Genomic DNA, 23612 nt, shown 5'->3' with positions numbered 1-23612 from the left:
GTCGGTTTGTCGGTGGCATAAAAACAAAGATGAACGGATGGTGGTCGTACTTCATCTGTGATAAATTATTGATCAGGTGAGAGTCACTTCGATAGGATGTCTAAAATTAACTTTTATTTAAGATCTCCGATATACGGACATAAGTAAGGGAAATAAATATGTTTAATGCTATTTCGAGATAATCAAAACACTCCTCTATTGGGGATCCTCTTGAACGGGATCAACCGGAATGGAGGGTTTGGATGGTCCAACGGCAAAGATTTCACTGCGCAACTGTTGCAGATCTTCCTCGCTTCGTACCACGACTCCGTCGTTACGGGCATCCTGGGTTGTTGGTTCCGTGGGATCAATCGCTGGCTCGGGTGGGGCCAACGTCACGCAGTCTTCCTGATTTGTGCGCAGGAAGAACGTGCGGGAGATTTTGTACTTGTCCAGGACACCGTAGGCACGCTGCAGCACAGGACCTCCGGGAAGGCGTTCTCGCGCCATCATCCAGGCAGATACTGAAGAGACAGGGAGATTGATATTGAATTTCTGGTGCGATCTAAGTGTATTGCATACTTTTAGGAGCTTACCGGCATGTCCAACAGGACCGAAGGAACTGCAAGAGTACAGCACGGCAAAGGAATCGTAGTCCGTGTCCAGTACCATCACTGATGCGTTGTAGTTGTACGGGAAGGAGGTGTACTCGATCTGGTAGCGTCCTTCCTTAGCCTTGCCACCCTTATCCATCACTCCTGAGATGATTCTCTCCACGCCATTACTAATAGAAGAAAGACACTCGTCAAAATTTACTTGCCAAAACCCAATCTCAAACCTACTTACAATCGATTAGTATAAGCATTGCGGACGTGAATCTTCCCATCAGCACGCTGCTCGTACGTCACCGAAACACACTTGGTAGCAACCTCCGTGACCGTAAAGTACCGCTCAATCTCGTACCAAGTGCCAAGGAATCGTGTTCGGTTGAAGCGCTGTATCGGCGAATAATCCGGACAGGTACCAAAGCCTGGGATCTGTGTCTTCACTACTGTCACTAGGCAAACTAATCCAATCACAGCCACCGTCTGCCAGCAACAACCAACGTACTTGGAGCTTTTCATCCTCTTTCGTTGAATCTTTCCACGATGCGCACAGGACGCGAACACGGTATCGAATAACCTTCCCGACGAACCGTGTGATGGGCTTTTATATTTGTTGTCGTCTACGAACCGTGCGTTCCTCACAGCTCTCCAGAACTTCCCTGCTCTTAGCCCCACACGTCTTCCACCCAACCCAACCCCGGTGTGGAGGAGATGTCTGACAACCGTAGGCGAGCGGTACGTTCAAAAGAAGACTTCAGTCAGTCAGCCAGTTTGTTCGCTGACACGAGGTGGGCTTTCTCAGGGCGTGTTGTGTGTTGCCTTACTTACTTATTGTCGGCTTAGCTTCAGCGCGCAGGGAGAGCACGATCTATCCCGGGTGATATTCTCATCAGGAGACACACCTTCCCGCGTTATGGAATTGGGGCAACAGGGCCCATCGTTCGTTGCCGATCAGGCACCGGTTTCGAGCAAGCCGCGATCGTTGATCGTCCGTCGATGTACATGTTCGATCATAAACGTTTCGATAATACACGCCCGATAAGCGGATCCGCCGACCATGATTGCGAAATTAGATCGTCGGGATGGAGAGGGAGAAGATGCAGGGGATGAGATTGTCTGGCGTTTCATAAATCTTTAGCACCGATGGTGTGATAGTTGTAGCCTCGGGAAATTAATTACTTCCGGGGCGGAGTTTATTGATACGGTGTGTAACGACTTGTGGTGAGCGATGGGAGGATGGAGTATGATTGAGGTAAAAGTCATAAGCACTTCATAAGTGTGATGAAGAAAGTTGGTAATATCCGTTGGGGTTGATTAAACGAAGAGACGTAAGGAAATGTTCTTCAAAGATCATGCGAATTTGGACAGGTTCTCTTTGTATTTTTTGAAGAATATTTATTGCTTCACTGAACTGAACTCATCGTGATTTCAATTGCTTTTATCCTGATTGTGTAGAATGTATTCCAACGCTTTCTCTACTTAGAAGTAAACAACATATTGAGTATAAATGATTTAATGAAATATTCTAAGTAAAACATAATTTATAATTAAATTAACCAAAAAGATAATCTGAAAGTTGCTTGAAATATATCTCTATATTTGCAACTCACTTAAACATTTTATAAGTAATTTTCATAAATCACAGTACAAAATGTAAAATTTAACTTTTTTTATTAAAAAAACCCACCAATACGATTTTTCAATGCCAAAACAATCCACTTGTATTAATAGAAACTCAAAAATATTTATACGAAACCCTCAAGAAACAAGCTCCTATCTTAACAGCTACCTGAAAAACTAAAACTTAAATTAAAAAATACTAAAAAAAATATATCTCTTCTTGCCATTTTTCCTCAATAAAGATCATGCTAAATAAATCGTTTCCCTCAAAGTCGCCACTAATCAGCGTTTATTCAGCGTTCACTCTCCCTTTCCACAGCATCAGCCGGAAAGTTCATTCGCTATGCATTGTGTTCACGCAGCTTGTTGCTAGGGAACGCGATGAAGCAAATCTTCATCCATTTCTTACAGTGCTTACCAATAAAGTAGTGCACCTTGTTTTTTTTGTATTTGAATTTATTAAATTAAAAAAAAAATAAATTAGATTTTCTTATATACTAAAATGTTTTAATTATTTAAATTTTTAACTTCATTTTTATTCTTCGGTTACAGATCTAGTTGATGACACTTTCAACTTCAAACACCCATAGTTAGTGTGAACTCACCGCTGGAAAATGGGATTCTGCGCTGAAGACGAAAAAGCCTGTCAATACGTTCCAAACAAAGCGTCACTCACTGAACCCACACGTACGCACGCTCTCATCCAACGCAAAATCCGAACCGTTCGGTTCTGTAAATGTAATTGTAGACAGCATGTAATGTGACCCGCGTCGCCCAAAGAGAGAGAGTGAGAGAGAAACCGAGAGCCATTTTCCCCAAATCCCAAGAATATGGAGCAGTTTGACAGGGCAGAAGGATAGCCATATATGTTTATGTATCAAAATCCCTTCCCCTAACACTTGGTAAGGCCAACGACCGTACAGAAGCTTTCGAAGCCTTCGACTAACGGTCGAAGTTAGTCGCTTCTAGGTACCTGTCAGAGTCGGACCACCATTTCGGGTCGTCGCTTTTTTCGGGGGGAACGGGATCCAGATCGTTTCAATTTCCGGGAGCTGGGAGCATAACCTACGGTAAGCTGGAGCATGGTGGGCGAGTGAATGCGTGTAAGAAAACACGAGATAAGTGCTGGTGATGATGGCGAGGGAGAGAATCGTACGTCCTGGCACGCCAAGCGTTTGATCGAATTTCGGGCGGGAGCAATTATTTTCTACGCCGTAGCACTGGAATGATGACAAGTTTGCTCGCGTGTCCTGCGGATGTTCATGCGTGTGTTAAATCGTTGTCAATATCCCGGAAAATGTAATCTATCCGCGTGAAGGAACGCACCTCGAGTGGTTGTGAGGCATGTTCCGAGCTAAGGGTGCATGTAATTTTACATTCTCTGAAAACAGGGAAAATGTGTTCTCTCGTAGTCGAAGAAGAAGAAGAAAAAAACAGACCAAACTTTAAGGCAGGTTATATTGAAGCGTAAGCCCGGTACACGCCAACAACACAAAACCGGGGCTCGATAAGACGAATCCTTAGAGCTGCGAATCCAATAACGGATTATCCTTTCTTCGCATCGCTTGCAGTTGAGTGGTGGAGGAAAAAGGTGTCTGTGTTTTGTTTTTACTGTTCAATATGTTTCCACCCATGTAAGTGACTGTGTCAACGGGTCCAGGCTTCTGTTGCTTCAAAGATTCTTGGATTAAGTTCCACCGTAGCGTTACTTGGTGAAGTCTTGAGCCTGCAGAAATTGGCTTCATGTGGGTCAAAACCGTGCGAAATCCTCGTGTTAAGCGAGTTAATGATGCGAGCGTACCCGTTCAAGCGAACGATAACGAAGTCCCGCGATAATCGAAAGGAGACCCTTTTTTTCTTGGTCTTGGGTTTCGGATCCCAAGGGTTGGTAATGGATGACTTCATGCAGTTTAGCACCCGCCGCGGGGTTGCGTATTATTTTATGTGCCCAGTGTTAATACAGAGACAAAAACGTACTTGAACGGAATGAATGGTCGATAATTACTTTCGTCTGGTGGTCATCGTTGTGAAACAGGCCGGTGCTTACAACCCGTCCCGTGTATTTATATCCTCATCATCAATGGAAGGAGCTTTTCCAGCACTGGGCGCCATCGCTGTCCATGCTTTGTTTGTGTTTGATTGATCGGAAACGGAATCGAAGGGGCTAGGGTTCGTGCGATGGTATCGTCGATGAGTACGCAATCAATAATGGATGAGAGTGCTGTCTGCAGAGTTTTAGAAGTCACTTATCGAGCACGTGTATGGTGAAGCTTTTTTCTGTAACATATGTATGACAGAAGGGTGACAATGTGTTAACAATGGATTGTGGTTTAATGTGGTCTTTGATGAGAGAGTGTGGCATAATGATGGTCGTTTAGTGGGACAATTTGTACTGTCTATATATATTTTTCCTAATTTTTTTCTATGTATTCTTTATTAAATATATAAATAGTAAGGGGAGGTCCGATGACTGTTAAGTAGCTGTGGGAATCTCATCTGCACCTTTTACTTGAAGCCAAAAATAAGACTTCTTTCAACAATTCATTAAAATAGTAGGACATTATTAAATTCTGATTAAAAAGTTACAGATAATAATTAAAATAACACTTCAGGCGTTCAATAGCAATTAAATTTAATTGGCACAAAATTTAGAACTATTTCTAAGCACTACAAGCTCAGTAACTCTTGTACAAACACCAAACATCCACCGAAAAACATTCTCTCGTTTAAGCCCCAGAATGTATGCAATCCGCGCTGCAAGGTCTCGCGCGATCGTTCAGTTCACACCACCAGACCACCAGATTCACTACATCTAAATGCCATTTCTAATAGGATTAAGCGCATCATGTTTATAAATCATAGCTACAAGCTACCAATTTATATTTAACACACCTTACCTTACACCATTTAACCTTCGTCAAAATTGTTCTTCCACAGGAACGGCAGGCTCGTGTAAAATGATAAATTGATCATTTAATCAAAAGCTCACCGCGAAGAAACATCCCCGTGACTCGCTGCGTTTGCTCGCCCACTAGAAAAACATATCTACCGAGCCCGTACAACCGTCGGCATCAAAATAGCGGCCAGCGTGTCACCGATCAAGATGCGGCTGAAAACCGCACGGAAAAGTTTCCGTCGCCACAAATCAAAGACGGCGCTCGATTTTCCACAGCCCAGGTAGGTGCCGAGCGAGGTGGTTCTTTCTGTCTCTTTTTGCAAAGCGAGCAGGTGGGCATGTGGTCATGAATCTTCCCGATTCGCCGGCTCGCTTCGACAAAATTGACAAAGCGGTAGCATCGATCGTCATGCAACTGGTTGGAGCTGGACGGCGAGATTGGCCCGGTGGACGAGGTGTCGGTCGTTTGGTTGTACTTGAACTTTTTTCCCGGTGCCGGTTCGAATGTTGCCAGGTTGTGGTGGTGGTATGGTCCCGAAACAATATGGTATGCGCGGGGTGGAAAGATTTGTGCCCGATAGTGTGACCGGGGTTGTAAGTCTCTGTGATATCGCGATGACCTGTGGAGTAGTAGCGATTCGTGGAGTTTTCCCCTCTGTGTGAGGATAGTTTGATGGTGTGTTGCAGGGAGGAAAAGAGGTGTCTAATTTCAATAGTAATTGTCTGCGATAGTGTTAGTATTATTTATTTGCTGCCAGCTGGGATGGGAGTTTCAAGGGAGACGATGCGCGAAAGAAGATTGCAATCAGTCTGATGGAAATGCTAATGCAAAACTGGTACGATATGAAGTGCTTTTTCAAGTATTAACGATGATTGAATGTGTCGTAATGAGATTAGATAATAGTAGGAAGTGTGTTGTTTTGAGTGACATTTTTTTTATGAAATGGGAACTAAATGGAAGAAAATTGAAAGAGGTTGAGAGAGAATTTGTCTACTATATTTTTCATTTTCATTAGAAAATCAATTATTTAAATGCTCCCCACAAAAGAATAAATTAAATTGTTCAGTTTTTTACTGTCCTTCCGAAGGGAAGAGAATGGGTTTAAAAATAGAACACACAACACATTTAATAAGGGCAGTCGGACACAATCCATCACGCTGTGGGAGCGGCTGATGAATGGCACGTCCCTTAACGAGGGATCCGTGTGGCAACAATTCATTAACATGCGCCATGCATCATCATCATCATCGTCACCATTCATCCTGCAGTGCTCCGTTCAGTTTCCTCTCAGTTCCAGACTGCAGTCCAAAGCCGCTCTGGAAGCGCTGAATTGAGATAAATTAACTGGCTTAACAAGGCTACTGACGCAACAGTAGCAATGAAGGCGCCGGAAAATTTGTCTACCTAATAACCCAAAGAGAATTACAGCTTGGCATGGTAATCAGTTTTCCTGCCAGCGCTTGTTGCGACGCCCGAACGATTAACGTTGCTACCACACCGGCAATCACAGCACCCGCTGATAAGCTGATAAGCCAGAAATCAATACTGAAAATGAGGAGGGAAAAACATTGTCGGTATGGCAGGACAATTCCTGGTGATCTACTACTTGGCTTTACGGTTACTTTTATACATTTGCCGACAATTGACAAGGACGAGTCTGTGGGTATACACACACACACACCGACCCGGGATAATCCATGTTCACCTCTGTGAGGTTCACCTTAGTCTGAAGAAAACCGACCCGAAAACTACAGACACAACGTAAACTGCACCGGTGAACAATGCGGAAATGGAATCCGGATCCGCACTTGCCTGAAGGCGATCAAATTGGATTTCTCAATTTACAAACAACTAATTTACCATAAATCCATGCATAGCAAAGCGGTCAGTGGATGGCACCCTTGTCAGTGCTAACGAATCCCTTTGTCTCGAAAGGGAGTTGGTTCGTTTGGTTCGAAAGTTTTTTTTTTCAATTTCAGTATTCGGTATTGTGTTGGGGCAAAGTTGAAGAAGAATGTTTTGGAAACTTTTTGACACGGGATATCTTTCTTTAGCTTGTGTGATTTGATTTCTGTGTAGTCTAGTAATTTAATTAAAGAGTTTTACCATTTGCTCTTTTCAAATTGTATTTTCTGTTGCCTGTTATTAAAATCAAAAATTTGCTCATTTGACATAATATTTTGAGATTTATTAATTTTTTTACTAATATTAGGTTACTTGGGTTACTTTCCTAGGTTTCCTTCCATATTACTGCAGAGCATATCACATCTTAAGAGAGCGTTTCATCAGACCTTTTCAAGAGCAGGCTCATGGCCCTCTGCATAGGCTTTCGTGCGTGTATACTGTAAGTTCGTGGTTCAAATCTCTCATTGTTGAGGATAGGATTTTCTTAGTAATTGATCGTTTGCACAATCAGGAGAAAATAAGAATGTTTAGTTATTGCTAATTTTAAAAAAACTTTTATAATTTTTTTAATTTTTTCTTATTGAGCATCAGAGTTGAACATATTTTTAAGGTTTTTTGTTTAAGAGAGGCTTTGAGTCTCATAGTTCTCATTTACCTCGTGAGTGTTGAATGTTAAACTCTTAAGTATTATTTATTTTTTTCTCCGTTTTTTTCTGTTCTGTAGGTACGGCCTAGCCCTACTGTTATTAATCTTTTAAAATTTATAGAAAAAATCTTATCTATTTTTTTTTTTGGTCCAGACGGAACCAACTTCACTTTATTCAGTATATTGAGCTACTAAAACTATTTAACTAACAATAGCTAAGGTAGGTTAGCTAGATAAAAATGAAGCTTGTTAACGATTAAATCATGCATACTTCTTTGAGAATGAATGATATTAATGGGTTCTTCAAGGGCCTTCAAACATTAAACCCACGAAAAAACGTCTCTTTCCAAAAGACCGCCACACGACGTTAGCGAAATGCTATGCTCAACCACGGTCCAGGTAAGCTTGTAACACCCACCAACACCGTGAAGAAGCCATCGGTGCATCCTTCAAGGACCGACGGCGCTGATGTATGTTCCGTGTCGGCAGCTTACTTACTCTTACCCGCAATGCTAGCACTCGCCACAGTACGAAGTGCGCGCGCGTTTATCTAAGTGCGTATGTGAGGAAGCTGTACGTGTTGGTAAACTACCGTACACACACACACACACACACGCTGTTCGGTTGGGCGGTCTCCAAAAAGCCGTCGGTCACACGTTTTGGCTCAGTTCGGATTGAAGCGCTTGTAAACGCGCACGCGGTTTTTGCTCCTTCCCGAAAGGAAGAAGCTCCGAACGGTTGTTGGCGAATTGTTCGTTCCGTCTGTGGTTCGGGGTGGGAGCGAGTGTTGGTTTTTCCGATTTTTCCGACCCCGTGTTGTTTTTTTTAAACAGCCGTTCAAATATACCTGTGTCGTTAATTTGTGTGGTTTTTTTTTTTTGGTGAGTGACATGTGATGGAAAAGCCGAAGAAAGATAAAGTGGTGCAAATGGGAACGAATCCTTCTATTACACAAACATACAGCAACGTGTTGTAAAGATATTAGTGCAACAAGTGAACCAAAAGCAAAATAAGTGCTAAATGTTTTTCGTTATTAAACAGCAAAACGGGGAAGAAAAAACTCTCGATCGCATGTGCAAATTTTCCTCGCCTCATTGTAGACATTTTCCACACGGTCAGAAGTAATTTTCCCTTTCATTCTTCGACGTATGTTCGTGGCAACACACATACGCACCAAACACATTTTTTTGTATATATTTCTTTTTCAAAGTCAAATTTTTGTTATTAATAGCACCGGCGGAGAGCCGGGAGTGGTGTTTATGTGTGACTGGTGTGGTGGTTTACTTCTGTTGCTTTTTTTGGTGGATTTTTAAATTCCTCAACCGGTGGTTATGAACAGATTAGTATCTATTACCATACCAATACGGGCACTAATACTACTGTTAACGATCCGCTTGAACAACGTTAAAATGTTGTGTTAAAGATACAATTCTGAAGCACTATCTTTAAAATCAGTAGGATGGTATGTGTCGCTTTTTATTTAAGAAACACCACCAATCCCCCAAGCAGGGAAGGTCATCATCCCACCACCCAGTGAATGTGCGGTGCGTCCTTTGCGAAGGGTGAAGAACGTTGAGTTTTTTTTTCTAGGTTATGGTCGGTTTATTTGGACAGCAAGCAGAAGTCGATCAAGGTGGGCCGGGCAGAGTGTCGCGTTGTGGACGATGTGTGAAGAGATGATCGTGGTGGTGAAGATCGCACACACGGATGTTGATCACTTAATGTTAACGCACAACGTGTTGCCACAACATGTGGCGTAGTGGAAACCAAGAGAGAGAGGTGTAGATAGAGACACCAGAAGTAATGACTACCGTCAAAATTTATTGTCCACACCGGTTTGTGGAACTTTATTTACACAACCAGCTGTTCCGTTAGGAACCTGCTTTGGAAGACAACTTATCACACACTACCGTAGATCGGGTCGGTTTACTTATTTATTACAGTTTTATTAACGCTTTTCTATCGATTTGCATATGAAAAATGAAACAAAAGCGTTACCAGCGCGTCTGTCAAAGCCGTGGTGCAATTATCTTCGCCCCAGCACTACTGACAATTGAAAACACTTCAGTGAGACTTTTGACAATCGTGCAAATTGCCTACTCCACCCGCAACCCCCGTTCACCCCCGCAATTATTGTCCAATTTGTGTGGCTTAATCGGTACATTGCATTGCAATGCTAACTTCACCCCTTCTTCACGTACCACGCACCTTAGTTGGGGTTGCGAGTAATGTTAAAGGCAGCAACTCTCGCCTGACAACCGCTTAATGTGGTACCATAAAAATGAAGACATTATGGGCGTCTGTATACGCGTACGGAGGACTGTTTAATATCCACGGCCAGCAGTTTGCGAAAGGATGCAGCGAAAACGAACCAGCTACTGGAGGCATTGCCACACCGAGGTGTTTAACTCTGCTGGAAGAGTTTAACGGCGTCTTTGGAGAGAGTTTGATTTGTGAAACTTCTACTTTTTATGTTCATAAGTGAGATTGAGGAGGAATGCGTTAGTGAGGATTTGCTCGACTTAAAACAGTGCAGACAGTTTTGAGCTTTAAAACCTCCCAAACGAGTTATTAGTGTCCAGAGAGTCTTGATTTTTTAACAGGGATTAGAGTCCTAATAGAATAACTAAAGACTCTTCCTCCTCTTCTTTGGCCCTACAACTTCGAGAGGTCTCAGCCCATCATTTCTGGCTTTCTGTGACGTCTGCATACTAAAGATTAAGCCTGATTTAAATCCCAAGACAGATGTCCCATGTTTTGACAGTTTAATCAAGTAAGATTTCATGGCATGAGCCCATATCAGCCAACTTCAGACTCAGAATTTTCGTTTACTCTGGAGCCAAGGAACAGATAGATGTAGGTATTAAAAATGGTGACCTTTGAATGCTTTAAACTCGACATATTAAAACCAGCAAGTCTTCGGCATACCTCGTACCTATCGATATTGATATCGACGACTAATTCCCCGAAGAGAAATTGTTTGAGCATAAAGACTGAAGGCAAATTTTTGATTTCCATAGCAAAAGTTCTCTTTAGTTGCGGGGTATTGCTTTCTTGCCAAAAATAAAATAATGGAAAACATAATACCCTTCAAGCTTTTCAAGTGGAATGTTCCTGAAGGACGAAAATCGATTAAAAAATAAATTCCTCCTTGACTCCCTTCAGGACGACCTTTGCTGTGTTTTCCAGTTAAAGAAAACCAAACACACAGACACGTACACAAATTCGCGATATTATTTCCGCCACTCCGGAGAACATCCGGAAAACTCGGCACTCCAATTCCTTACCTCTAATACAATACCAAACAATCAAGCAAGTAAACGCCACCGTACCTCAGCAGATGCCTTGTGCTGCGTTGCCCAATTTGCTAACGGCAAACGTTAGTTGCTTTTGTCTGCCCCAAGCCGTCGTCGGTAAACGTCGACGTTGTCGTCAATTTTCCGAACGAGCTGTTTACCGAGAAAAGTGTACCGTCGCGGCAGAAGGTTGTGTTTGTTTCGAAAGGGTCTTCGGAGCGAGATTAAGACGTTTGGGGTAGGCCCATTCGCTGTTTGTTCGTCTCGTCTAGTTCCGGGCTGCTTTCGGTGGAGCGTTTTTCCACGAAACCTTCCTAGGGCTGGGTACCATTTTATGTTTGCCGTTCTTTTCTTCAAAAACCTCTCGATATCAGTTGTGTGATGTAAAAGCATGTATCTTAATTAAACTTTAGCTTGTCGCAAGCGTGTGAGCGTGTGTTTGTTTGTGTGTGAGTTAATTTGGTTCGTGATGAGCGTATAAAACCCCGGCACCCAACGTGCAACGTTCCACCGAAACCATGAACTATCTAAACAATCTGAACGTCTTCAAACGGCGTCGTAACATCTCGTCCACCGACTCGTCCTCGGCCGTCTCGTCACCGGCCAGCCCGGCGGCGACCGTCGATGCTGCGGCCGGCCCATCCAGTGCCACTCCCCAGCGCAAGAAGAAAAGGAAGAGCAAGCGTAAGCGCACGATTTCCGTTGTTCCCATCAGCGAGGTGACGGAGGCATCGCTGGAGCTATGGCGCACGCTACCGCCCAAGATCCGGCACGATCCGAGCATGGTGTCCTTCCAGCAGGTCGAGCTGGAGCATGCCCGGCTGAACGGTAAGTACACGGCGCGGTTCGACTGACACGGCTTCACCGCGGGGTAAAAGGCCAGCGGGGTCTGAGGACTATTATCGAAGCTATTAGGGAGCTATTATTGACACAGTGGACGTGTAGCCGGACGGCTCGGTGTAGTTTTGATGCACCGCAAGAGGGCAATTGTTGTCCGGGTGCATTGTGAAGCCTAATGGCTTCTCGATGGCTTTGTTGTGGGGTAAACGTTTCAGCGAATCTCCTGTTATTCCTTACTTCGAGGAAGACTGCTTTCTTCCATCTAGTTATTTGATGTGCTGGAGGTTTTGAAGCACCAGCAACATATGCAGCCTCGGTTGAGCAACAGTTCCCGCTCGTGCAGCGTTGTAACTAGTATCAATTTCAATAGCTCTAGCTACCAGCTATCGGTACAAGAGCGCATCTAGTTAGTGGTAAGTGGCTACATTTCGCAGCAATAATACAGGTCGTTCGCTCGCAATCCCCGGTACCGGATGTTGGGTTTCTTCGTTCGAAAAAAAGAGACCAAAACGAGTGCATCTTTGCTTGCGCGCTGTATGGAACCGTGGAATGGAAATAGAAATGTAGGACAAGCGTCAGTTGAAGCGCACACTTCAGTCAAGTTGAAGACGGATGGCCCCCATAATCGCATTTTCCTCCATTGATGGGTATTGCGGATTTGCAAACTACTTATGTCATAGTGGAGTGGAACGGGAATGAACTAGATGTAATAGGAGCGACTGACACGAATTGTAGCAAAATTTGTAATTTAAAGACATTTACATATTCTCGGTTAGAAGTGATGGATAAAGATTTGGAATTTTTAAAATATTAAATAGATTTCCTAGACCTCAGAAAGCATCTAGAATTAATTGTTTAGAAGGCTCAAAAATATTGTTAAGAAAAACTTTTCCAAAAATTGTTATCAAACCTAAAAGAAGTCAGACTCTAGGATTTCAAGTCTCCGAACACTGGCGCACGCTGCGTACTCCTGGGACGGTTCATTCACGTAAATCCGATTACAGCCTGCTTAATCGACACCAATTGTGGTTGGGGCAGCATAATTCCTGTCCCCACAATCTAACGCACACAATGAGGTGCTTGGTGGAGATGCTCTGAACGAAAGCAAAAGTAGCGCGACCTATCTTTAAACCTAATTCTCTCCGTTCTGCGAATTCTTAAACCGGCACTGACATTTACCGCACCGGGAGTCAATGGAGAGCTAGATTAGACCAGACAGGGGTGTGGGAGGAAGGGCCTTAGACGAGATTAGAGTGGTAGTTATGTGTGGTTGCTCTGAACTTTCCAGCCTGGAGGACAAAACAGTTGATTGATCGTAGCGAGATCGTGCGCCAGCATGGGACATTCGATCCGGTGCGTACGCGATATGATTACTGCTGTAAGTAGATATCGTGAGGAGACTGCTAAACACTGCTAGCAGATATTTGTGGTCAGTTAAAGTTAAAACGTTTTAAGGGGAAGAAGAAGAAGGAACAGAGCAAAAAAAGGCCTTCCCCGAAAAGGGCATTTGGGGACGTGTTTGATTGGTAAATAAATCTGTTTATGCTATTTTGGGGGTTGGGGGTTTTTTTTTCGGTAGGCGATTGTCATGAGGATTCGTTTCCGGAAATTCAAGGACTGGAAGAGGACGGCGGGGAAGAGTACGAGGATGAGGAGGAGGAGGAGGAGGACGAAGAGTACGAGAATGAGTTCATCACCATCAACGTCACGAATGAGGAGGGTCAAAATAAGGAAATAGGTCATGTGAAGGAGAAGAAGTAAGTATAGTCTGGCTGTGATTATGTTAATTTGCCTTTCAAAAAAAGGGAAAGCGAAATCAGCGAATCTATTGTACTGATCGTGTTCTCGCCAAACCTTTTTCGCCCCCCTTTAATAATAGAGATATACCGAAGCCGCACGTCCATCATCTGGCTGGGCATTACATCGGCAACATTACACCGCCGAAGCACGACGATATCAACGACACCGGTCAGAATCATGTGGACGAGGACCATCCGTTTCGGAAGTACTCGAAAATTATCTGCCTTTTCATCACGTGGCTGCTGATAATGTCGTTCATGGTGGTGAAGGATGAGAAGCTGGTCGAGCCGAAGCACCTATCGATTTCACCCGGCAAGACGAAGGCATACATCCTACCCCATCTGCCGCAGAGCACGCGGATTAAGGTGACGCTCGAGGGTACGTTCCTGAGCGAACCGTACAGCAACATTACGGAGCACTATCTGGAGGTGTACCTTCAGATGCTTTCGTCCACGCTGGAGACGAACTCGACCGATATGTACTCAACCAGCTCAGCTAAGGTTAGGACCAAGTTTGAGTTGAACTTGAAGTGTCTCTAGAGCTTGATATGTTTTTTTTTCCCTGATTCGCTTTGCAGAACATCAGCGAGTCCTGGTACATCCCGATCGTACATCCGTATCTGTTCGATAGTGCACCGATCGTGAAGGAGCAACGTCTGTTCGACATCATCGACACAAACTACGAGCAACTGCACCAAACCAACGGTGGCTTGGTGCGATTGATGATCCGCAGCAACATTCAGGCCAGCATGCCCGTTGCGATCCGGTACGATCAATCGCCCGTGAATCGTGACGTCGGTGTGATCTACGCTGCGTTCGTACTCATCTTCCTGTACGTGTTGATCATCTGGGAGATTGTGCACCGGACGTTTGCGGCCGTAATTGCCTCCACGCTAGCCATATCAATCCTGGCGGCGCTGAACGATCGTCCCACGATGGAGGACATTATCGGGTGGATTGATGTGGAAACGATTCTGCTACTCTTCTCGATGATGATCCTGGTGGCGATCCTCGCCGAGACAGGAATATTTGATTATCTATCGGTGTACATCTATAAGGTATTGATGGATCTGCCAATTTTTCAAATAATTTGCTGAAAAAAGAATTTTCTATTTTGGTAGATTACGAACGGCAAGATATGGAGTCTTATACACTGCCTGTGTCTGTGTACGGTGTTGATCTCTTCGTTTTTGGACAATGTAACAACCGTACTTTTAATGGCGCCCATTACAATTCGGTACAAAATTAGCCAGTTAAAGAGCACTATGTGTCACTAAGCTACTCATAAATATCTTCTCTCGATAGGCTGTGCGAAGTAATGGACATGAATCCGGTGCCGATTTTAATGGCGATCACTGTACATGCCAACATTGGCGGCACGACAACACCCGTTGGCGATCCACCGAACATCATCATTACCTCGAACCAGTACATACTGAAACACGTAAGCACACCGATCGGGCGCTTTGATTTGATTTATGACTAATGTGCCATTTGTCTCGTCCCATCGGCAGGGAGTCACTTTCCTTACCTTTACCGCACACATGCTGGTCGGCGTCATTATCGTCGTCATCACCACCAACATCCATCTGCGTATCATCTACAAAAACATTAACCACCTGCGCATGCACGAGCCGAAGGAACTGAAGGAGCTGCGGCGCAACATTAAGGTGTGGGAGCGTGCGGCCGGCAAGATCCCACCCTACTCCAAGGATGCCAACATAGTGCGTGAAACGCTCATGAAGAAGGTGAAGTTGTTGCGCCACCAGTACAAGAAAAAGATGACAAAGGGTACCGTACCGGAGGATATCTATCGGTCCACGCTCGAGGAACTCCAGCGCGAGCATCCGATCAAGAATCGTTCACTACTGATCAAGTCCGGCATCGTGTGCGTGTTTATTGTGTCGCTGTTTTTCCTCGAGTCAATTCCGGAACTGCGACGCCTCTCGTCTGGCTGGGCAGCCCTGCTCGGGGTCGTACTGCTGCTCATCATATCCGACAAGAACGATATGGATGCGGTCCTGTCGCGGGTGGAGTGGCCAACGCTACTGTTCTTTGCCGCCATGTTTACGCTGATGGAAGCGGTCGAACGGATGGGGTTGATCGATTGGATTGGACATGCGACGGAAACGATCATTCTATCCGTGTCGGAAGATCTTCGACTAGCGGTGGCGATCATCATCATACTGTGGATCTCGGCCCTAACGTCCGCGTTCGTGGACAGCATTCCCGTGACGGCTATGATGGTGAAGATAGTGGTTGCGTTGTCCGAGAAGGCGTACCTTGGATTGCCACTGCAACCGATGGTATGGGCGCTGGCATTCGGTCCGTGTCTCGGGGGCAACGGTACGCTGGTGGGTGCATCCGCGAACGTTATCTGCGCTGGCATTGCGGAACAACATGGCTATCGATTCAGCTTTATGGATTACTTCAAGTATGTACTAGCGTGTACTAAGAGCTTTGGAGCGTATGTTAATAAAGTATTTGAACTACTCGTTTTCAGACTCGGATTCCCGATCATGCTGGTCAGTGTGCTGGTCACCACCGGGTACCTGATAATGGCCCACGTCGTCTTCGCCTGGCACTAGGTCCGGAACGGATCTAGACACTTTCTAGCTCATAAGGATTTTCCTCCCGAATCAGCGATCGATGCAACCGATCCATGGGTTACCGTGTTACTACTTCAGTCCAGTTTTCGCAGTCTAACTGTTGTGTCTTGAACTTCTTTTCTGATAGAAAGAAAGCAAACAAAACCAAGCCAAATCTTACATCGGCACGATCGGTTTCTTGATCGTGTGATTTTAATAGTGAAAGTGAAAAAAAAAATCGACGGTGAAGAATTACGTGTTCATAACCGAGAGATTTAATTGCAATTTCGAAATCTAACCTTAACATTGGAACGAGTTACACGGCGCGAGAAATTGTTTGGAGGATCTATTTTCGTTTTCTGTTGTTGATCCTGTTGATAAGAACACAGTTTTAGACGCAAATAAACGACACAGAAAGAGACGATGAGAGTTGAGAGCGCGGTGGTGTGGATATTTTTAACCAGAATGTTCGAAAATGTGTGTTACATTATTATCGCTTTAGCTGGTTGTGTTTAGAACATAAAACCGTTCCGCTTGACGGGGGAAAAATGATGAATACGCTGCGCCACACTAAGTATGTAAGTTAGCTCGCTCGCATCAGGTAATTTGCAAAGAAAAACAATGTGACGTCAATGGCCGTTTGGGTTGCTAGTAGCCGAGCGCAATGATGAGTGATGATTTGGTTGCGGATGCCAGGTCAGCCGCGTGTTTACGTTGGCTGAATGGGTGCAAAAACCCTGGAGCAGCCATGTTTATGCTTCCAATTTGGCAAACAAAAAAATGGAAATTCGAGCGTTGATGGAGTTATTGGCCTCCGCGTACGGATGGGTCGAATGGGTCATTTGGGTGTAATAATATTGACTTGTTTTTTAGTACTTAAAAACGAGGACGCAACGGGCTCTTAACACACGCCGTAACCGAAGCTGAGCTAGCTGCCTCTTGTTTGTGCTATTTAAGATGGGTTCAAAAGGATGGCGGATGCGATTGATCTGGAGCTTTTGCTATTCTTGGCACAAGCCACTGAACACATTGCTAAGAAGAAAACATTGTAGCCGAATAGGAGGTATCAAAAAATCGGACTTACTTAGAAGTGTTTATGCGGCGAGCGCCCTCTGCCGGGAAAAGATGGGAAGAGCGTTATTAAAACACGCTCGACGTTGAGGGTTTTTGTTCTCTTCTTTGTCCACAAAAACAAAAAGCACCGTCGGCGATGGTGAAACTGTTTGTTTTTCCCCGTTTTTCCAGTCACTCACTAACACATCATACAGCATTTATATAGCGATGCAGCATTATGTGCCTCAGGAGAAGAGAGTGAGAGAGAATATCGCTGGGAGAGATTTCCCCCCCTCCCACTAAATTCGGAGAGTGGTAGAAAATGCTCGGAAAAACCGCGTGTTGATGCGGAGATATGTGTGAGAGAGACCGTTGTTTTCCACTCGACTGTATTTCCCGATGTGAAGTTCAGGAGCTGCTCTCTCTCTCTCGGTTGATAACGGCAAGCCTTTTGAGGTAATTCGTCAACAAGTGCCCTTGTGGAGACCTCTTATACCTTCAGGAGAGAGCGAGCTTGGGAAAATCTCACTGAGAGTTCGTGATCGAGAATTTCTCCCCCCCCCTAAAATTCGTTGAGCTAGTATTGCTCCATTTTCCACCCAATATTTGTGTGTCTGTGGAATCGGTGAAAACGGTTGCAGGACGGCTGGGTTCTTTTTTCCAGCAACATCTTCGTGCGCTCTTTTCAGTACGGTGCGTTCTCTCGATGGTCCAACGGTGTGTGCGCTCCGCGGTGTGATATACCCGAGCTGTGGTGATTTGTGATTGTCGAACCATTCTACACCATCATCTGCATCTTGGACGACAGAGCCAGGGCCAGAACCCTGGCCCTATCACACCGACACACCGTCACACCACCAGCTGGGCCTGGAGGCACCAAACACCCGTCCCGAGTGGCGCTGCGCTGTACAAGTTTGCTGATTACTTCAACGGCACCTAAAACCACGCTGCCTCGTGAAGACGCAGAGGCCTTTGTTGATGGTTGCTGGCCCCGTGCAAGTGATGTGCAAAAGTGTCAATTTTTGTGGATCCACCGTCGTTGGCCGTTTATTGCGGCCCTGCTAAGGTTTCCTCCAGCGTCGTAGGCGTGATTTGATTAGTGCTGAATTGTGTGCGCACTACCCGCTCCGGTTTGCAATCAAGCAGGCAGGCAGTGATTCACTGGCCATTCTTTTTTTACACGCCCGTGCGGTCCGGAGAGGCTGCTGTCGGGGGAAAAAAAGGGAAGCAGCCTCCTAACGAGAGACAAATTTGTGTAATTTCAACTTCCACCAGCGTTTGTCGTGCGTCCGGGTGATTGTGTTGGTGTTAATGTTTGGGCAGCCTACTCCAACCGGGAGGTTTAGGGAGTTTTCCCGTTTGATGTTTTGATGATTGACGGGCGCTTGTGATCGACTACAATGAACTAAAAATCAAAATCAGTGAAAAGCAATAGCCCCCAAAGTAAAGAAACACCAACGCATCAATCTTTCCTACATCGTGCTTTTTTGGTGGGAAGTTTGACAGAAAATGTGTAATGCTGCAATGTGCCAGAACATTTGCCTCCAGCAACAGAGCGTGCCCGGCGTCGGTAGCGTCGGTGCCGGTGAGGACGACGAAGGCGAAGGCTGTACGAACATCTGAGATAGTGTTTTACACACGTTGAACCTATCCATCCCCGAAGCCCCTGGTTTGGGAACGCTTTTCCGGAAGTTGCTGTGAGGGTGTCTCCCGGACATTATCTATTCACTGTTCTCCTATCTCACGTCGCTTCCCATTCGGAACTTTCGGCCTGTAGCGTCAATGTAAGGTGGCGGCGCACTCTCCGCTTCCCATTTCGTGTACGCGTGTACGTACTTGACAGTGTGTGAAACTGTACACGTGTTCGCTGTGCCCGGGGATAAGCTTCGGCGACTGGCTGCTGGCGAGTGCATTGAACGTGGTGCAGTTAAATATTTACCAAACGCTTGTCCGGGGTAAGTAATTCAATACACAGCACACACACCTGTGCCCCACCTATCGTGGGGAGAACTATTTTTAGGGCTTTAGCAGCGAAAGAGCGAGGCAGCGTTATCAAAGAGTAAACAGGAAAATAGGAAAAACCCCGTACCCAGCCTGGGGGATGCTCTTAGATAGCGATTAATTTGGAAAAAAACCCCGGAAATGGCGGGGACCATACACGCTATGCCACTTTACGAGCGTCTGGATGGTGTATTTGGGGGAGAAAAAACAATTACCAGACACACGAGGAGGGTTTATTTTTACATTGTCAGAGGATAAGAGCATCATAATGAGAATGCTGTTGCCAAGGCGACGTAGGCGATTGCTCGAAGGAAACTGATAGTTTAAGGCACTTACCTTACAATTATTATGTTTTAAATATTTTTTTTAAATAAAGAATAAGATATAAATCTTCATAATATCTTCATAAACCTGTTTAGAAAAGTTATAGACGTCAAGTTACCACGTCGAGACCTGCTTGGATTTGACTAAGATTTGAACTCTTACACATTGATGTAGAAGATAAAGCGCTTTCCATGTGTACCAATATTCCAACACAATCTAGTAGTGTTGAAAAGCGTATTTCTTGTGAGTCATATCGAGCTCACAATCGAGCAAGGATCTTTTCAAACTGTTTTACTTAAGCAAGCAAAAAGTTTGAAAAATTTCTCCCCGCTCTGACGCTTGTTACTATTTATTAACATATTTTTTCTCAATAAAAAATAATACCTTCCAACATTCCCTTTACGCATGAAGTGTATAAGCCTTACAGCGTGAAGCGCCTTTCCTTCTCCTGGCACTCGTACAACAAATTGTATACGTACCACGCGGCCGCCGATATAAGGTTTCCTGCCTCGTGGTACATCGAAGCACGGAACGTTCGATCCCTGGAACTCATGGGACCAGATATTCCCCCGCCTCCGAGCGCTTTGTGTCTGTTGCTACAACGTGGCGTGGAAATGGCCGTGAAAAACGGCTCGTCCCCTCCTGTTTCCAACTCGGGAACTGAAGGGGGGGAGCCATCGGAACACTCCTGGCGCACCAAAAAGGGGTTAAAGCCATTGACGTTCGACGTTTTGACAGGGTCCGCATGTTGACGTTATCAGGCACCTTCCCACCTGTCTACAACGACGAGTGGATGCGAGTTGAGGGGGGGTAGTGATTTCGAATCCTCCTATTGTTCTTACACATAATCGATGGGTAAAACTTTACCCTGAGTGGAGTAGAGAAATCGGGGGAAGATACGTACAGGGGGGGGGAAGGGATAGTTTTTCAAGTGCAAATGGATGCTATAAATAAGTTCCGCTAGACGTTAACAGGAACTGGGCTTTTCTGTGTTGACGCCCTGCGTTGTACACACGTCGACTGGTGTCGATAAAAAAGTACCCCAGGGCTGGGCCCTGAGCAGGCGTTCGAACTTGAACCGAAGGACTAAACACACTGGCAGACCCTAGGCAGACCCGCCGCATGATTCGGCTGGCAGTACGAGGTTGAAGTAGATTGGAAAAGGCCAAACGGTTTGTGCGAGGACTCCTTGGACCCTGGAAGTTTGGTTGAACAAGTTTCGGAACGAATGTTTACCGAACGAAATCAATAATGCGTTCGGTGAGATTGGGATGTTTGAACAGGGGAGTTGTTCTACAGCGAGTTGCTTATTAAAGATACTAATAAAACATAACAGTTTAAACATATTTCGACCAATTAAAATAAAATAAACCTTCCCACACACACATACCGCTTCTAATGGAAAAGTTCTCTCTATGTACAGAGCAACTCAAGTGGAAGCAACTCGTGGGAAATCGGAACGCTCTGTGTGTGTTTTCATTTCCCACAATAAATAAACCATCCTGTAGGGTGCGGCCTTTGCCAGGCTTGAAGTTGGGGAGCTCAAAAAAATGAAAATCCTATTTATTATGGATGTGCGATTTTTCCCCCATTTCGAGTGGAAAACTTAGACGACGCTTGCGAGGAACACACCGTCATCAGCGCGTCTCTGTAATAATTTAAGCAGAAAAGAAGCACCATACCAAAACGGCGTTATTTAACCGTAAGCTGATGAATAACGCTGAGCTTAAGCGTACATGAAGTCCTTTTCCAGGGACACTCGGCTACCAAACCGGATGAAGAAGATGGGAGGCGTAAAACACAAACAGCAAAGTCATTCGATACTGCTCGTCGTCGTCATCTTGATTGTTCAATGAATAATTCAGCAAAAACGCTCGGTCCCTTCCTCTCTCTTTCTCTGTGCACAAACAAATCGTCCGTGTGAAATGCTACCTTCTTCGCTAATGGTTTTACTTACCGTGTGTCTGGGAAGACGGCGAAGTTTAAGCCGTGTGGCGGTCCCAATTTGCAAGATGCAAGATGATAACAAACGTACGATGTGGATCTATTTTTAAAGCCCTCCCCGATTGCGTCAGATTTATTGATAGCGGGGCGGGGAAAGAAGAGCATCGCAGGCTCCCATCTTTAAATAATCACAAAAATCTTGACTTTGACAATCAACATAACCTCACGATCGTGTCATGATGGTCACGGGAGTGCAGCTAGCTTTATCGATCAGCTCCCACACGTATGGGGATGTTTCATAAATAAAAGATGCTTTCTCATGTGCATCTATCCTTACCCAGAACCGGAATGTCCGCAGGCAACATTTCCCTCAAATCACCGCTTGACTTCTTCAGCATAGCACTGCTTTGATGCATTCAATTTCCCACCGGATGCCAATGCTACTGTAGAGTGTTCTCTCCTCGCTGGATGCAGAGTACAAGCGACCGAGATTCAAAGCGCCAACTGTGGGCGATATTCTACACACACACACACCCGAGCAAACCTTGAGCGTTGGACATGGTTCCGCTTCAAGGGCGAGCCCAGAAATGTTTTTCAGAAGCCATCCCTGAATAAGGTGACAGAGCATACGGGGGAATGCATGTACGTATGGCTCCCGTTTCATCCAGCTGACAGGATCCGGGAGTGTCAGGAATGAAATCTGTGTCACTGGGTACGGGCCGGCATACCGGAACACTGTCACCAGGTGGCACTGGGCGAAAAGGGAATGTTTTGTTCGGCAGAATCGTTCAACTTGTGCTTACGGGCTAGGGGATGATGATTTACACAATGGCACCCCGCCTCCGGTGGACCGAGTGTACCGAGAAGCAAAGGGAACGGCGCTTTGTTAGGTAGAATGGCAAGTAAAGAACTCGGCATTATGTGCACCTGATTGTCTGTGAAGGGTGTAGGTTGCATATCAATTCACCGTGCTATTTATAGAGTCGGACAGTTTGTGTAACACATCTTGGTTAGGAGAGATGGTTCTGGGTTCCATCTCGTCCCGCTATAGATGGACGGCCGAGTATTGACATGGTGATGGTGCCTAGGGTGCACGTAATTGGAAGATGAGAATTTTTCCCCAAGAAAGCATACCAGCACGTATGTAAAGGGACAGAAGTTCAGCAAAAGATTGCAAGGAAAGTTTATCCCTCACAGCCGGAGTTGGAATATTTGTTTGGAGTCCTTGATTATCCTTTGTCATTTCGCTGCTGCTGCTTACTGACGTAAGCTAGCGTACCGAAAAACGGGTTCTTTGTGTGATAGGATGATCGGATGGATGAGGAAAAAAGCTACTAGCTAAACGTGCGGATGAAAACTTCTCGCTTTCAGATTTTATTGATGAGAGCACCACGCACGCTTTAGACCACAATCGCTTGCTGCTTGCTATTTAAAATAGCCTGTAAACGGTGTGGTTTGATTTTATTGATTTTTTTCCCTTCGAACGATCTTAATTGGCATTGCAAACGATGTTTATTCGTAATAATGGTAAGAAAAATCAAGGCATTAGCCAGGACCGGTGCTCCAAAAACAGTGCGTTGCCGGGGAAGATTTGGAACGGAATCGATCGATGATCCAAATATAGCTGCTCGATCGATGGGTTAAGGTCGGTGGTTGTATGGTACGGATTACTTGCATTAGGTGAATAAATTTTCCCACAAACAGCTTCATTTCGGAATCAATGTTCCCGCGTTATTCACTATTAGCTCTTAGTGAGCCCCTATCACCTATGTGCGTCATCAGTGTGAAAAAAACACACCCGAAAACTAGTGTGCTCTGCTACTGTATGAACTTACCGACCGGCCGAGCCGGTTGTGATCTATTTTGACGAGAAGATGTCTGAGACATCACCGAACCCCACCGGCAGCGAGGATTGTCTAATTTTATTCTAGTGTGTTGTGCCCTCGTCTACGTTGGATCTAGTCCAGACAGTGTGCGGCTTCTGCGGCCTAGCCGGCCGCAATCTTGACCCGATGTCAAAGGTTTTCTCCTATTGCACTACCACACATACGGCACACGTAGTCCACCTTGCCCCCGGAAAGATCGGGCCGGGTGCTAATATTTCGTGAATTTATG

The 23612-nt window shown here is 45.1% G+C and overlaps 3 protein-coding genes across 8 annotated transcripts in view; 2 read left to right on the top strand and 1 right to left on the bottom strand.

Moving 5' to 3' along the window:
• Positions 1-92: 92 nt before the first annotated feature.
• On the bottom strand, positions 93-1149 carry LOC118508942 (lopap-like). The gene is made up of 3 exons (XM_036048850.1): positions 826-1149; positions 576-763; positions 93-503 (listed from the first exon to the last, which is right to left on the bottom strand). Exons 1-3 carry the CDS (start codon positions 1101-1103, stop codon positions 196-198), a joined length of 774 nt encoding a protein of 257 aa, XP_035904743.1. The 5' UTR covers positions 1104-1149; the 3' UTR covers positions 93-195.
• Positions 1150-3158: 2009 nt separating this feature from the next.
• Positions 3159-16635, top strand: LOC118512639 (P protein-like). Of its 5 annotated transcripts, XM_036057341.1 has the most exons (10): positions 3159-3274; positions 5142-5381; positions 11664-11776; positions 13368-13545; positions 13668-14088; positions 14166-14645; positions 14709-14824; positions 14893-15031; positions 15102-16021; positions 16091-16635. In XM_036057341.1, exons 2-10 carry the CDS (start codon positions 5308-5310, stop codon positions 16173-16175), a joined length of 2526 nt encoding a protein of 841 aa, XP_035913234.1. In that variant the 5' UTR covers positions 3159-3274; positions 5142-5307; the 3' UTR covers positions 16176-16635. The 5 variants fall into 5 exon arrangements, with proteins under 5 accessions (XP_035913234.1, XP_035913233.1, XP_035913230.1 ...); XM_036057340.1 differs by lacking the exons at positions 3159-3274; positions 5142-5381 and adding an exon at positions 8304-8528 and having other exon boundaries at positions 11361-11776; XM_036057337.1 differs by lacking the exons at positions 3159-3274; positions 5142-5381 and adding an exon at positions 8304-8529 and having other exon boundaries at positions 11357-11776.
• Positions 16636-17920: 1285 nt separating this feature from the next.
• The window catches only part of LOC118510542 (P protein), a 58511-nt gene continuing 52819 nt past the window's right edge, over positions 17921-23612 (top strand). For both annotated transcript variants that reach the window (XM_036052503.1, XM_036052502.1), the window contains exon 1: positions 17921-19183. The gene's annotated coding sequence lies outside the window, so the exon portion shown is untranslated. The remainder of the gene's footprint in view (positions 19184-23612) is intronic.

Source organism: Anopheles stephensi, chromosome 3 (assembly GCF_013141755.1).
Source record: "Anopheles stephensi strain Indian chromosome 3, UCI_ANSTEP_V1.0, whole genome shotgun sequence".
In the NCBI taxonomy this organism is placed as follows: domain Eukaryota; kingdom Metazoa; phylum Arthropoda; class Insecta; order Diptera; family Culicidae; genus Anopheles; species Anopheles stephensi.
Note: the sequence above shows the minus strand (reverse complement) of the source record. Positions and strands in the feature narration are given on the sequence as shown.